The following is a 14251-nucleotide window of genomic DNA, read 5'->3' on the forward strand; positions in this document are numbered from 1 at the left end:
TAACACTTGATTCTGTTATGATTTAAATTTATATCCGAGGGCTCTTTTAAGAATAGATACTGTTCCCTTTATGGCTGCTATCCGTATTTCGTTACAGCTTGGTTTTCCAGGGATTGCTTCTAAGTATTTATGAAGATTCTTTTTTATTAGGCCAATCGCTCCTATCACAACCGGTATAATGTTTATTTCTTTCAGAGACCATGTCTGTGTGCACAGCCATATTTTTTTTTTTTACACAGTGATCACCACTTATCAAGGCCCGGAAGCCACTCAGGGATAAGGGTTATTACATTACGTTAGTGTGGAGATTTGATGAAGTGTTTACTTTAGGGGGCGGTTCATTAGGAATTTGTTAACATTGGACTTGAACACATCCAAGTTGTAGGTTGGGTGGGAAGCAGGCAGACGGAACAGAGTTCCACAGGCGTGCAGTTCTAAGAAAGAAGCTTTGTTCATGGAATCCACGTTTTGATCTAGGCACAGATAAAGAGTGGGGGAAAATTTTCACAGTGGATTCGGCTAGACAGGTATTTTTCGTGAAAGATTGGCGAGGGGGGACCAGAGATTGGAGTTCAAACGAGCACCTGCCATATGACTTTTCAGACCAGCAGAAGACTTGCACTTCCTGTTACATAGGGTTATCATTGAGGGGCACCATTTACGTTTGGTGTATAACATAAAAGGATTCCGTGTACGTATGATTGTCTCTAATATAAATGGTTGTGTGTTTGATTATCATAAAGGGAATCGTGTGTGTGACATGTATTTTCAGAACCTACCTCTGCTTCTTCGATGTTGGACCATCTGGAAATTTCTCATCCTGGAGGGAGACTTGATACCTGTTTTTGGATGAAGATTCAATCACTCCAAGACAAGGAATTAGTTTTATAGTTTTTTATTTCACTTTCCCCAGAGGTCCTGCAGGAGGTGGAAGTGAAATCGGCCTGTGTGGGTTCTTCTTCTACACACGTCAGCGTTAGTCCCCCCCCCCCCCCCCGTTGAGAGGAGGAGACAACGGGAAGCCGTCCGTTGTCTTCTGTGTCCAAATCAAATCTCTCAGATCTAGCCAACCTGACCACGTCACTCATACGTAATCTGGTCAGCTGACCCTCGGTTCTGGTAAACGTGTCTACACTCCACGTTTACTCGCCTCTCTCTCTCTCTCTCTATTGTGTAACATTCCTGCCACACACCACACAGGTTATCTCATATAGTTGTGGAGGTATTAGGCGTCTTTCGTGTGATTTACATATCCAGATTTGGACAGTAGAAAGCGCCCACATGTTTCACACTTCCAGCCAGCTTTACGAGCGTCTAATTCCTTCACCGACTCTTCACGCAGATTTCTCTTAAGCTCTGCCGGTTCCAAGTTCTTTGCCTCTAATACCTTGCAACCCTCGGAGACAACTCTTCACCACTCACTTCTATACTCAGCCGTTTCTTCCCATCCGTCAACATTTATGTCAAGCTCCTAAAGATTGTTTTTCACGATGAAACACGGAAGTTGTCAGCATCTCGATTCTCACGTGTTGATGCTGACAAGTTCTGTGTTTTACCGTTGCAGCATAGTAGATATAATAAAATATATATGCATAAGACTCTACTTCAGGCTAGTTTTTAACGTATCAGCTCCTTACTATTAGAGAATGAAACACGATGAAATGGAAATGTGTTTCTACTTGTTTATAGTAGTGATAGAGTCTCCAAACACATCTCTTTGACTGAAAGATTGTATAGCCATGATTAATGTCGGCTATTATTGTGTACATCAGCTAGTAGATATAATAATAAAAATAAACATTTGTGAAAGTGTAAGTCATAAACAGGATGTGTTGTAGACAAAGGTTTATCAAAAATCAAGCACGGGATATTCCATAAAATTGTGATGAAATTGCAAAACAAAAGCTATTAACAATACTTACCATATCTGGGGTCTTTCAGCTCAACAAGGCTGTAATAACGATAGACGTTTTCCTGGTCACTGAGGAGACGTATCAAGCGGTCAAAGGGATTATTTACTAAAAGAAAAAAAAATAAATAAATAAACAAAAAAGATGTTAAGTATAAAAAACTTTTGGAAATCGAATATTTAATCAATTTTATTTGTTTTATTCAAGAAGAATGCATAACCATCTTTATTTTAAGTTGCATCCATGCATTTCCATGAAACAGAGTGCTGCACTATTTCATACCACTGCACCGCAGTGCTGCACTCCTGTGCTTGTTTTGCAAGTACTTCTATGGAATGTACTGTACTTGTATTCGTCAATATAAATACCAAACATCTGGTTGAAAGTGGTTGTAGTTAGATGAGTGATTTTTTTTTTTTTTTTGTGAAAGTTTGGCAAGGGAGGACCATAGATTGAAGCTTAGATGAGCACTTGCCATGAAAATAACAATAGTGCAGAGACAGGCTCGCAATGTGGGAAAGAGGTTGCAGAGAATAAAAAAGGGTGTCACCTACTAGGTTATGAAGCTGGTTTTGAACTCTTAAGACAGAATAGGGTGCTCCAAGCAGCTCCTGCCCAGATGTGGCAAGAGTACTCAATCCTAGGACATACTTGGCTCTTATACAGGTAGAGGATTGCATCGGCAGTGAGATATCTACTAGAGCAGAAGAATGATCCAACCATTTTTGCGGTGATCTGGGCAATGGATTTGATGTACACGTTCCATTTCAGACCAAGAGTGAATATCAGTCCCAGAAGCTTGTCAAAAAATTGTGCTTCCCAAAAACGAAAGCCATTCATTTCAATTGGGATCAAATGGAGGTCAGAACATTGATGATGGAAAGAGAAAAAATGCATTAAAATTAATCAACCACTTTTTTCCACATTCTATGACTGATCTAAGAATGTGATTTGAGATAGCATTGATGAAGATCAGGAAGAGAGTTGAATGCTCAGATGTCCGAGGATGGAGTACTGTTGCCACATTTGGATAGGAGCTGCTAGAAAGGACTTACCCTGCCTTGATAGAGTTCAAAATAGACTTTGTAGCTTCATAGGAGATGCCCTTTTCTATTCCCTGCAACCTCTTTCTCACAGAAGAGATGTTGCAAGTCTGCTTTATCGTTATTTTTATGGCAAGTGCTCATCTAAGCTCCAATCTATGGTTCCCTCTCACCAAACTTTCACAAGAAACACTCGTCTAGCTGAAAACACTATCAATAATTTCCCCTACTCTTTATCTGTGCCTAAACCTAAATGCAGATTCCATGAACAAAGTTTCTTTCTTAGAACTGCACGCCTGTGAATCTGTCTTCCATTTGCCTTCTTTCCAGCTGACTACAATATGATTGTCTTCAAGTCCAACGTAAACAACTTCTTGATGAATCGTTCCACTTAAGTTAACAGATTTACCGAATTTCCATTACTAACGATTATCATATTGCTCGATTGACTACTTTAACCTTTATCCTCGAGTGACCTCAGGCCTTGATAAATAATGATGCCTATGTAAAAAAAAAAAAAAAATCCGATTCCACGTATTCTTACAAGTCCAACTTTGGATCTTTTCAAAACACACAAATTCATCTCGACTCCGTAACACTTAAAAAAAAATTTTTTTTTTTTTTTTTATTACCGCAATCTAACTTACCATATACTTACTATAGTTCAAATATTCACATGTGAAAATAAAAACATTGAAGAGATGCAACTATTGTTTTTTGGATCATAAAAAGCAGCAACAAAAAATGACACGTTATCTTTTCAACACTTTATGACAGATTATTAAAAATCTAAAATGTTTTATTTTATCGGATTTTAACGGCAGGTCAGCCATTACAAGGTCATTTTATTTGTTCTTTGTGGAAAACGGTTGTTAGTTACAAGGCAGCCAAAATTGGAGTAAATTCATCTCTTCTCCAGGGCAAGTTAGACACAAGGTCAGGTGTTGATTTGAAAAAGCAAATGCATTAATTAGAATTAGTGCACTATGACCTATAAAAAAAAAAAATGTCTGAGCAGTCCAGTCAGCATTTCCCAGAAGGAGCATCTCAGGTGATTAGAAATAGAGTAAACCCTTCCTAAAGAGACGGTAAAGCCTTCAACTAACCTGTCTAGCAGCAAAATTCCATCCCTTTATTATAACGGTTCCTAGATACTTGGAAACTTTTTACTCAAATAGCTTCTTTCTTTGAATTGCTTATTTTTGGAATTCCCTCCTTGTTCCTCGTTTCCCCAGGCTACTTTAAATTATTTTTGATGATGGGCAATTTGTTTTCACATGGAAAAATGTATATACATATGAAGATGGAATCTTATCATGGAGAATGCACATAAAGATAAACTGGAGCTCTTCAGACTGAACAGAACCAATATCTCAGCTCGACAGGATGAGGAGAAACCACAACGGTCCACTCTCTGTAGTCTGATCATCGAGGATATATTCTTGACTGATGCTGTGCCATGTATTTGTTTGTCTCTATTATAAGGTCATGATTTCATCCACATTGGGGAGATGGAGAGAGAGAGACAATGCGGAGAAGGAGAGAGAGAGGGATTGCTAAGATGGAGAGAGAGAGAGTGAAAGAGTGAGAGAGAGAGAGTGAGAGAAAGAGAGAGAGAGTGAGGGGAAGAGAGAGAAAGTGAGGGGAAGAGAGAGAGAGAGTGAGAGAGAGAGAGAAAGAGAGAGAGAGAGAAAAAGAGATTGAGAGAGAGAGAGAAAAAGAGATTGAGAGAGAGAGAGAAAAAGAGATTGAGAGTGAGAGAAAAAGAGATTGAGAGAGAGAAAAAGAGATTGAGAGAGAGAAAAAGAGAAAAAGAGATTGAGAGAGAGAGAGAAAAAGAGATTGAGAGAGAGAGAAAAAGAGAAAAAGAGATTGAGAGAGAGAGAAAAAGAGAAAAAGAGATTGAGAGAGAGAGAGAGAAAAAGAGATTGAGAGAGAGAAAAAAAGAGATTGAGAGAGAGAGAGAAAAAAGAGATTGAGAGAGAGAGAGAGAGAGAGAAAAAGAGATTGAGAGAGAGAGAGAGAGAGAGAAAAAAAGAGACTGAGAGAGAGAGAGAGAGAGAGAAAAAGAGATTGAGAGAGAGAGAGAAAAAGAGATTGAGAGAGAGAGAGAAAAAGAGATTGAGAGAGAGAGAGAGAAAAAGAGATTGAGAGAGAGAGAGAGAAAAAGAGATTGAGAGAGAGAGAGAAAATGAGATTGAGAGAGAGAGAAAATGAGATCGAGAGAGAGAGAGAAAATGAGATCGAGAGAGAGAGAGAAAATGAGATTGAGAGAGAGAGAGAAAATGAGATTGAGAGAGAGAGAGAAAATGAGATTGAGAGAGAGAGAGAGAAAAAAGATTGAGAGAGAGAGAAAAAGAGATAGAGAGAGAGAAAGAAAAAGAGATTGAGAGAGAGAGAAAAAGAGATTGAGAGAGAGAGAAAAAGAGATTGAGAGAGAGAAAAAGAGATTGAGAGAGAGAAAAAGAGATTGAGAGAGAGAAAAAGAGATTGAGAGAGAGAGAAAAAGAGATTGAGAGAGAGAGAGAAAATGAGATTGAGAGAGAGAGAGAGAAAAAGAGATTGAGAGAGAGAGAGAGAGAGAAAAAGAGATTGAGAGAGAGAGAGAGAAAAAGAGATTGAGAGAGAGAGAGAGAAAAAGAGATTGAGAGAGAGAGAGAGAAAAAGAGATTGAGAGAGAGAGAGAGAAAAAGAGATTGAGAGAGAGAGAGAGAAAAAGAGATTGAGAGAGAGAGAGAAAAAGAGATTGAGAGAGAGAGAGAAAAAGAGATTGAGAGAGAGAGAGAAAAAGAGATTGAGAGAGAGAGAGAAAAAGAGATTGAGAGAGAGAGAGTGAAAAAGAGATTGAGAGAGAGAGTGAAAAAGAGATTGAGAGAGAGAGAAAAAGAGATTGAGAGAGAGAGAAAAAGAGATTGAGAGAGAGAGAAAAAAAGAGATTGAGAGAGAGAGAAAAAAAGAGATTGAGAGAGAGAGAGAAAAAAAGAGATTGAGAGAGAGAAAAAGAGATTGAGAGAGAGAGAGAAAAAGAGATTGAGAGAGAGAGAAAAAGAGATTGAGAGAGAGAGAGAGAAAAAGAGATTGAGAGAGAGAGAGAAAAAGAGATTGAGAGAGAGAGAGAAAAAGAGATTGAGAGAGAGAGAGAGAGAAAAAGAGATTGAGAGAGAGAGAAAGAGATTGAGAGAGATAGAGAGAGAGAGAGAGAAAAAAGAGATTGAGAGTGAGAAAAAAAGGTTGAGAGAGAGAGAGAGAAAAGATTAAGAGAGAGAAAAAAGAGGTTGAGAGAGGGACAGAAAGAGGTTGAGAGATAAAAATTAAGAGAGAATGATTTAGGAAAAGAAAATGAGAGGGAGAAAGAGAGAAATACAGTATACAATAAGAGCTGAGGGGAGGTCAAACTAGATGCAGTATAAATAACGAGGATCAAGTCAAAGAAAATACAATGAGAGAGTGCAAAGGTGATAGTAAGACTTTCTGATTTAATTGCAAGTTGTTTTTTGGGGGGATTTTTTGTTTTTTTTGTTTGTTTTTTTCAAATAAAACAAATTTTTTTAAGTGATTAAAATATTGAGTTAAAAAAAAAAAGAAGCTTTATGGAAACAAACGTTCATTAAAAATCAGGTTTACTATCATGATAGATTTACATAAAACAAGTCAACTCAAATTATAACTCCTGTCTTCCTTTACCCCTTCCCCAGCAATAAATGTATCTCCCCAAATATTTAGATGTAAAATCAGTTATTTTTTTTAAACAAAACAAAAAAACAAAAACAAAACTTATAACTAATGATTATTTATATTTATTCAAGGATTAATGATCACAAGTGGGGATAACTCGTGTTTTTTTTTTTTTTAATTAAAAAGTGTGTTTAATGTTGAAATGGAATTACAAGTTTATTACCCATGGATTGGATATATATATATATATATATATATATATATATATATATATATATATATATATATATATATATATATATATATATATATATATATATATATATATGTATAAGGAATGAAAAAATACCAGCGGTGGTTGACGTTATGTTTTAAGAAAAATAGAAAAACCGAATGAAATTATTAAAAAATCAACGTTTCGTCCTTATTTCAGATGACTTTTTCTTTTCTTACATTTTTATTTCATTTATCCTGAAGATGTCCTCTGAAATAAGGACGAAACGTTTATTTTTTAATAATTTCATTCGGTTTTTCTATTTTTCTTAAAACATATATATATATATATATATATATATATATATATATATATATATATACACTCACACACATTCCAGGTTAATATTTTCTAGAGGCAAAAATAACCAATGAAGTTTTAATGAAGTTAATACAAGAGTGCTCAATACCGAAGTAGAGCAAGTTATACTTTTTATTTGTTTTTACATAAGCATTAATATGTTGCTACACATTCATGAGCATGTTTCGGTCGGCTAGTTACTAGAGACCCTTTCAGGCGATATACCTCATACAAAACTCAGCTTTTGCATAAGCTATATCACCTGAAGAGGTCTCCAGTTACAAGTAACTAGCTGACCGAAACATGTTCGTGAATGTGTAGCGACATATTAATGCTTATGTAAAATCAAATAAAAAGTATTAGGTTTGTGCAAAAATAATGTTCTTTGATGTTCAACTATATATATAAAAAAAACGACATTATTTTTACACCATATATATATATATATATATATATATACACACGCACACACACACACACTTAAACATACAATTTATTCATAAATATGTGTATAAATACATACATATATATACACACACACACATCCGTAAATATATGCGCAATAAATACACACACACACATATATCCGTAAATATATGTGCATAAATACACACACACATATATATCCGTAAATATATGTGCATAAATACACACACACACATATATATATATATATACATACATAGACCCGTAAAAATGTGTATAAATACCCCCCCCCCCCGTAAATGTGTATAAAAACACACACACACACATATATATATATATATATATATATATATATATTAAGGCTAGTTCAACCTTACCTTTCTCTTTCCGACTTAATTTCATTTTTGAACGTTTCAATTCTGCAGAAAAGGACTGCATGGAGTTTTCCCAACTATATCCCCATCTCTCAACGTACCAAGTGAGGAAAAAGGAAACGAAACGAGAGAGCAATCGAAAGAGGAAAGGATAATGATCGAAAGAGGAGAAAGTATCGAGAGGAGATGAGAGGGGTGGGGGGAGAAAAACATAAAACAATGACTGACAGAGACGAAAGTGTAGGTAAAGGCTGGCGGAGGTGGGCGGCGTCTCCGCAGCGTTTATCGCCGAGCAAATCGCCTTGCAAAAGGTCAAGTACCGCATAAGCACGCCATAAAGCCAAGGAAAAACGTAAACGGTGATAAACGATCGCGAAGAGACCTCAAAGGTTAATTGAGAGACACAAGACGGGCAACACGAGACCCGGCGCGTACGTAGGTAAAATAATGCAGCGTCGTATTTCAGAGATGTTCAATTTAGAAAATGGCGATCGAAAATTATCGGCCGATTTTTTTTTTTTTTTTTTAAACAAATAATTGTGACCCCTATTTACTTGCAGAGTCAAATGCAAGGTCGGTTTTTAATGTGGGTTACCAATCGGGTGATATAAGGTTTAACTTCGATGATTTTTTTTTTTTTTTTTTTTTTTTTTTACACGGTGATCACCACTCATCAAAGCCCGGAAGCCACTCAGGGATAAGGGTTATTGCAAGTACATTACGTTAGTGTGGAGATTTGATGAAGTGTTTAATTAAGGGGGCGGTTCATTAGGAATTTGTTAACATTGGACTTGAAGACATCCAAGTTGTAGTCCGGAGGGAAGCAGGCAGACGGAACAGAACATGATTCCTAAAATTCTGAATTCTAAGATTAACAAATTTCACAGGAATTTTTAGTAGGGTTCCAACATTTATTGTTTTAAAAAGAATTAAATTGCTACAATTTTCAATGAATAAATTAAGAAAATAATAGCTGACATAGGTACTAGCAAAAATGGTGGAAGAAAGATAGGAAGACATAGTTTTGAAAGCCCCTTTTAGTTTAGGAAGAGATAGAGTTTGAAAATATGGAGACAGATATTTTTCGGTCGCCCACACTGAGGATTGAACCTTCAACCTTCAGGAGAATATTACTTTTTTCAATTGATTTTTTCAAGTACTCTAACCACTGCACCAGAGGTCCTTGCAGACGATTCTGTTATGAATTTTAGGAGACTTAAACCAATTTTTATTTGTAAATATCAGTAATTATTACTATATATTAATGTATATCTATATATATATATATATATTAATGTTTTACTTATTACTTGTATCTATTATCTATTGTTTATACTTAACCGTTTCCATATCATATCAAATTCTATACTAGGTCTACCTAGTGATTGGTTATTCACCAGCATATGTGCTGTTTCTTTGAGTCGTCTTACTCTCCACCGTTCCTCTCTGTCTATAATTTTTACTTCATCCCATAATGGTAGATGGTTTCCCTTTTCCTTACAAATATGGTCAGCTATACCCGATTTTTCAATCTCAGCACGTACTACGGCTTTTCGATGTTTTTCTAACCGTACTTTTAGTGGATGACACATCTCACCTTTGTATAGTTTTCCACATTTACATAGGATTCATATGCACAGTTCTTAGTCATGATTTTTTCTGTAGGAGCCTTGACTCACACAAGCAGTTTCCAGAGTGTTGAATCACTCCTGAATAATGTCCTGATGTCATATGGATTACATATTCGTTGAAGTTTTTCAGACAAGCCCTTCATATATGGTATACAAGCTATGGTGAGTTTCTGAGTGGTATCCTTTTGTGTCTGGTCCAGATTTCTTGGAGCTGATGTCATGCTCTCTGGATATTTGTTTCGGTTAAAATGCCCATCTCCTTTTGATATGCACTGCTGTTACTACACATTGCTTTTGCTCGGTGTTGTAGGCAATGGACGATTCCTTTCTTGACATTATCAGCAGATCTAGAAACGATAATTTGTTATGTTCTTTTTCCATCGTGAACTGTATAGTTGGACGGATCGAGTTCACATGGTCTAGTAACGTTTGAACATCTTCCTGATGCGGTCAGAGTATGAATGGGTCATCTACATATTGCAACCACATTGTTGGCTTTAGTGGTGTTGATCCTAATGCCATTTCATCAAAGTATTCCATGTATGCATTGACCAGTACTGGGGACAATGGTGATCCCATCGCCAAACCTTTTCCTGCCGATACATATCAGATCCCATCATGAGTATGTAGTTTCTACACAGAAGATCAACATCTCCATCATATTGTCAATTGGGATGCAAGTGCATTCCTTCAGTGAGGTATCAGATGTCAGCTTATCCCGCACCACTGTCAGAGTCTCATCAATGGGTACTTTCGTGAACAGACTCACTACATCTAGACTCACCATCTGGTTGGAATGAATGGGAGCATTTTTTATTATTTCCATGAAGTGAGCTGAATTCTTGACATATGATGGAGATTTGCTGATGATTGGGGTGATTATATCTACCAGGAATTGGCATAATGGATGGCACTGACAATTGGTCTTAATGGAATACCGTCCTTGTGGATCTTAGGAAGGCCGTATAGGTGTGGTAGCTTGCTGTAATGCTGTACTAGATGTCTGTATTTTGCAGGTGGTATTAGGTCCTTATTCTAACTGAGAATCTGTGACAGCTTCCCTTCCGTTTTCAAGTACCTAATCCACCCACACTTGGAATATGCTTCTGTGGTCTGATGCCCGAGGTTAGAAAAAGAAAAGGACACTCTGGAAAAGGTCCAGCATAGAGAAATGAAACTTGTACAAGCCATCTCCGATTTCCCCTACTCTGAACGCCTCACCTGTCACAACTTTCCCACACTGAATTTCACAGACAGCGTGCCAATATATTATAGGCCTACAAAATAATAAAGGGTTTTGACATTGTCCGCTATAAAAGACCTTTCCCCAACTGCGCCAACAGCCAGCCCTCAACCCATCCACGAGTGGACATAATCTGAAGATGCAGATTCAGCATCATCCTGGCTCCTGTGGCCACTTCTTCTCTGGTAGAGTGGCTCCTATTTGGAACAGGATAAATTTCCACACCAATGCCCTCTCAGTAAATGCCTTCAAGTCATGCCTAGCTGCAGAATGGAAGAAACACAAAGATCTATATCAATACCAGCTTTCCTACTGAGCCAATGACCCTACCCTCATGTTTATTCAACAGAAGAGGATCAAACCTTAGCATATGGTCTTAATACCCTAGTCAGGTCAGTAAGCCTACCCTCATATTTTTATGTGAATTACTAGTGCTATTCGCATCTCAAAAGCATGGGCTGCATTGGATGGGATGTGTTCAATATGGGCTTCGGGCTAACTAACAAACTGAAAAGGCAGTTCTTCAGGGCATTGATTGAGTCTGTCCTTGTTAACGGTGCTACAACCTGGACACTTACCAAAAGATTAGAAAGAAAACTAGATGGCACATACACCCGTATGCTACTAACAGTATTAAATATATCTTGGCAAAATCATTCCACAAAGCAGCAACTTTATGGCAACCTACCTGCCATATCTAATACCATTACACCTATGATTTGCTTGTCACTGTCTGAGGAGCGAGCACGAATTGGTGAGTGATGTATTGCTATGGACTCCACGAGATGGACGCGCAAGCAAAGGACGACCTAGATCCACGTACATCCAACAAATAGCACACAACGCCAACTGTGAACGTGAAGATCTGAGGCAACTGATGGAAGGCAGGAAACTCTGAAGAGGAAGAGTCACATTGGTCCGGACAAAGAGCCTGTTCTGATGATGATGACTAGTGCTACTTGAAACTCTTCGACAGAAGAGGATCAAAACCTTAGCATATGGTCTTAATATCGGTGTCCCCTAGTCTGGTAACTAATGACCTTGAATTATGATATAGAGTAATTATGCAGTAAGCAGCACAATTACATTATCTATTAGGTTTAACAAAATGGGAATGGGATGTTTCGGCTCGGCCGATTGGGTGTCAACCATGCCAGTTACACTTTTATAAAGATTTTATAATTTTTTTTTTTTTTTTTAATTAAGAAAAAAACATATGAAAATATATCATTCTAACTGCTTTTAAGAGAAACCACGTTTTTGCAAAACTCTTTTTGGTTAATTATTTTCTCATTAATTTTTTAAAGATTAAAAACTTGAAAAATATTTTTAAGTTTTTCGTTTTTTTTTTTTAAATGAAGAAAAACAATAAGAAAATATAATCTTATTGTTGGCGTCTGAGTGTTGTTTGTTTTTGTGCCATTTTAAATAAACACGGTTATTTTTAAATACTTTTTTGTTTAAAATCAAACTAAATTTTTTTTTTTCTTTCAATACTTTTTTCTTTTTTATTCAAAGAAAAAATCTTCGTTTACTGAATTAATTTAAAAAAAAAAAAAAAAAAAAAAAAAAAAAAAACTGACTATGGTGACAAAGCACTAATTTGACGCTGAATTGGCCACACGCCGGAACGTACCAAACCACGGCTACCGAGGTTGTGACCAAACCCTAAAAAAATACATATATTTATTGTTCTATTGTTCTATTTATAGGAGGGTGGTGCTTAATGGGTTAAACATTCATTCTGCTGAAAACAACAATTTTGAACATTATCAAATCAGCTTCACATATAAACACCACATTCTCATATCAGTGATTTTTAAGATAACCGAACGGTTAAATCAGATTCTGACGATATAAAAATCTGATCATGTGAACGCTTGCGTTTGTTTTTTTTTATACATGCGTTTGGCGTGTAAAAATAATTTGTCGGCCATGTTTATACTGAGATTCCTATTTACTTGCCTTCCCACGAGGGCAGAGTTAGACACAAGGTCAGTTTTTAATGTGGGGAAAATCCACTCTGGATAGGAACAAAAATAAAAAATTGTCTCAGTCATGAAGGATTTCTCCTCCACTGACCGAAGACAGGAAAGGTGAAGTGCAGCACGACAATGAAAGTTTTCGGTCCCTATGTATTTGTCTCCCCACAAATGGCAGAGCTAGATATAAATAGCTTTTAATGTGGATGTGGCAGTGAATGCCATTAGATAGGCTTTTTTGAATTGATAATTGGATAGTCTATCACAATCAACCAGAATATTTGGCGTACCTCTCTCTCTCGGAGAGAGAGAGAGAGAGAGAGAGAGAGAGAGAGAGAGAGAGAGATGGTCCCTGGGGCTCTAGGTTAACAAATTAAGTTGGACTTGAGTTTTGATTTGGTCGGGCTAAGAATTCTCATTTGCAAGTCTGTTGTCCAGTAGGAGAAAATGAGTATGGAATGTGCTCGAGAAGACCAACTAAAGACTTTTAAAAACAGAATACTTATACACTTATGTTACCGTGATGAAATAATCATTTAGAAAGCCATTCTTAACATTGGGAGGGTGTTTTTGTAACTATTGTGTACTTCCACTTAACAATTTAATAAAATAAATTTAAAAAAAAGATGTCGTGAAACTTCAATTTATCTTGAAAATACTATTAAAAAATAACACGGTAACATAAGTGCATAAGCATAAAAAGAGGTATTCAGCTCTGATTTCAACGAATATCACAAATTTGTTGCTGATAAATAGTTCTATGATATATGTAATGTATTTCCTATTGTTTTCACTGGTTGCCATGTTTGTTTTTGTCCGCCAATGAAAACAGGGAATACATTACATAAAAAAATATTAATATCACAAAAATTATTTGCCGGCAATAATTTTAAATGTGATATTCGTTCAAAACAGAGGCAAATACGCCACAAAACCAACTTTTTAAAAATAACTCTTTAGTTGGAAGCCTTGTGTCTCACACACATCTTTTTCTACTCTCTCAGGTCTCAAACGTGTCTTTTTCCGCTCTTGTGTTTCAAACACGACTCAGATCTTCTACGTTTATATCTGGTATTTCCAACAACACATTTTTTTTTTTTTTAAATCGTTAAACCTTTCATTTTTTTTTTTTGACTGACAGTGACTTTTCATCCCTGCTATGATCTCATCTACGCGTCTCAATTTCCATTTCTCCAAGCACTCTAGTCTCGAACACACCTTTGTCCGCTCTCGTGTTTCAAACATGTCTCGGATTCATGCTTATCTGAACACTAGCCACGCCTCGGACACCGCTTCTTTGAACACACATGTCCTTTTTATCTCTACTGTGACGTCACATCGCACACTAGCTCGGTCGTTTGCATATGGCTGCTGCTACTGCTAACCCAGTATC

At 36.6% G+C, this 14251-nt stretch overlaps 1 protein-coding gene across 4 annotated transcripts in view; it reads right to left on the bottom strand.

Moving 5' to 3' along the window:
* Window positions 1–14251, bottom strand: part of LOC145266963 (cytoplasmic aconitate hydratase-like) — a 135685-nt gene that overhangs the window by 77562 nt on the left and 43872 nt on the right. For 2 of the 4 annotated variants that reach the window (XM_080122798.1, XM_080122797.1), the window contains exons 1-2: window positions 8006–8467; window positions 1923–2018 (exon numbers count right to left, since the gene is read on the bottom strand). In XM_080122798.1, coding sequence (XP_079978924.1) covers window positions 1923–2018; window positions 8006–8327 — 418 coding nt within the window. In that variant the 5' untranslated portion in view covers window positions 8328–8467. Of the gene's footprint in view, window positions 1–1922; window positions 2019–8005; window positions 8468–14251 lie in introns of those variants that run through there. The other 2 variants (XM_080122800.1, XM_080122799.1) reach the window with 1 other exon arrangement.

Source organism: Euprymna scolopes, chromosome 42 (assembly GCF_053919585.1).
Source record: "Euprymna scolopes isolate OS-2025 chromosome 42, ASM5391958v1, whole genome shotgun sequence".
Taxonomy (NCBI): domain Eukaryota; kingdom Metazoa; phylum Mollusca; class Cephalopoda; order Sepiida; family Sepiolidae; genus Euprymna; species Euprymna scolopes.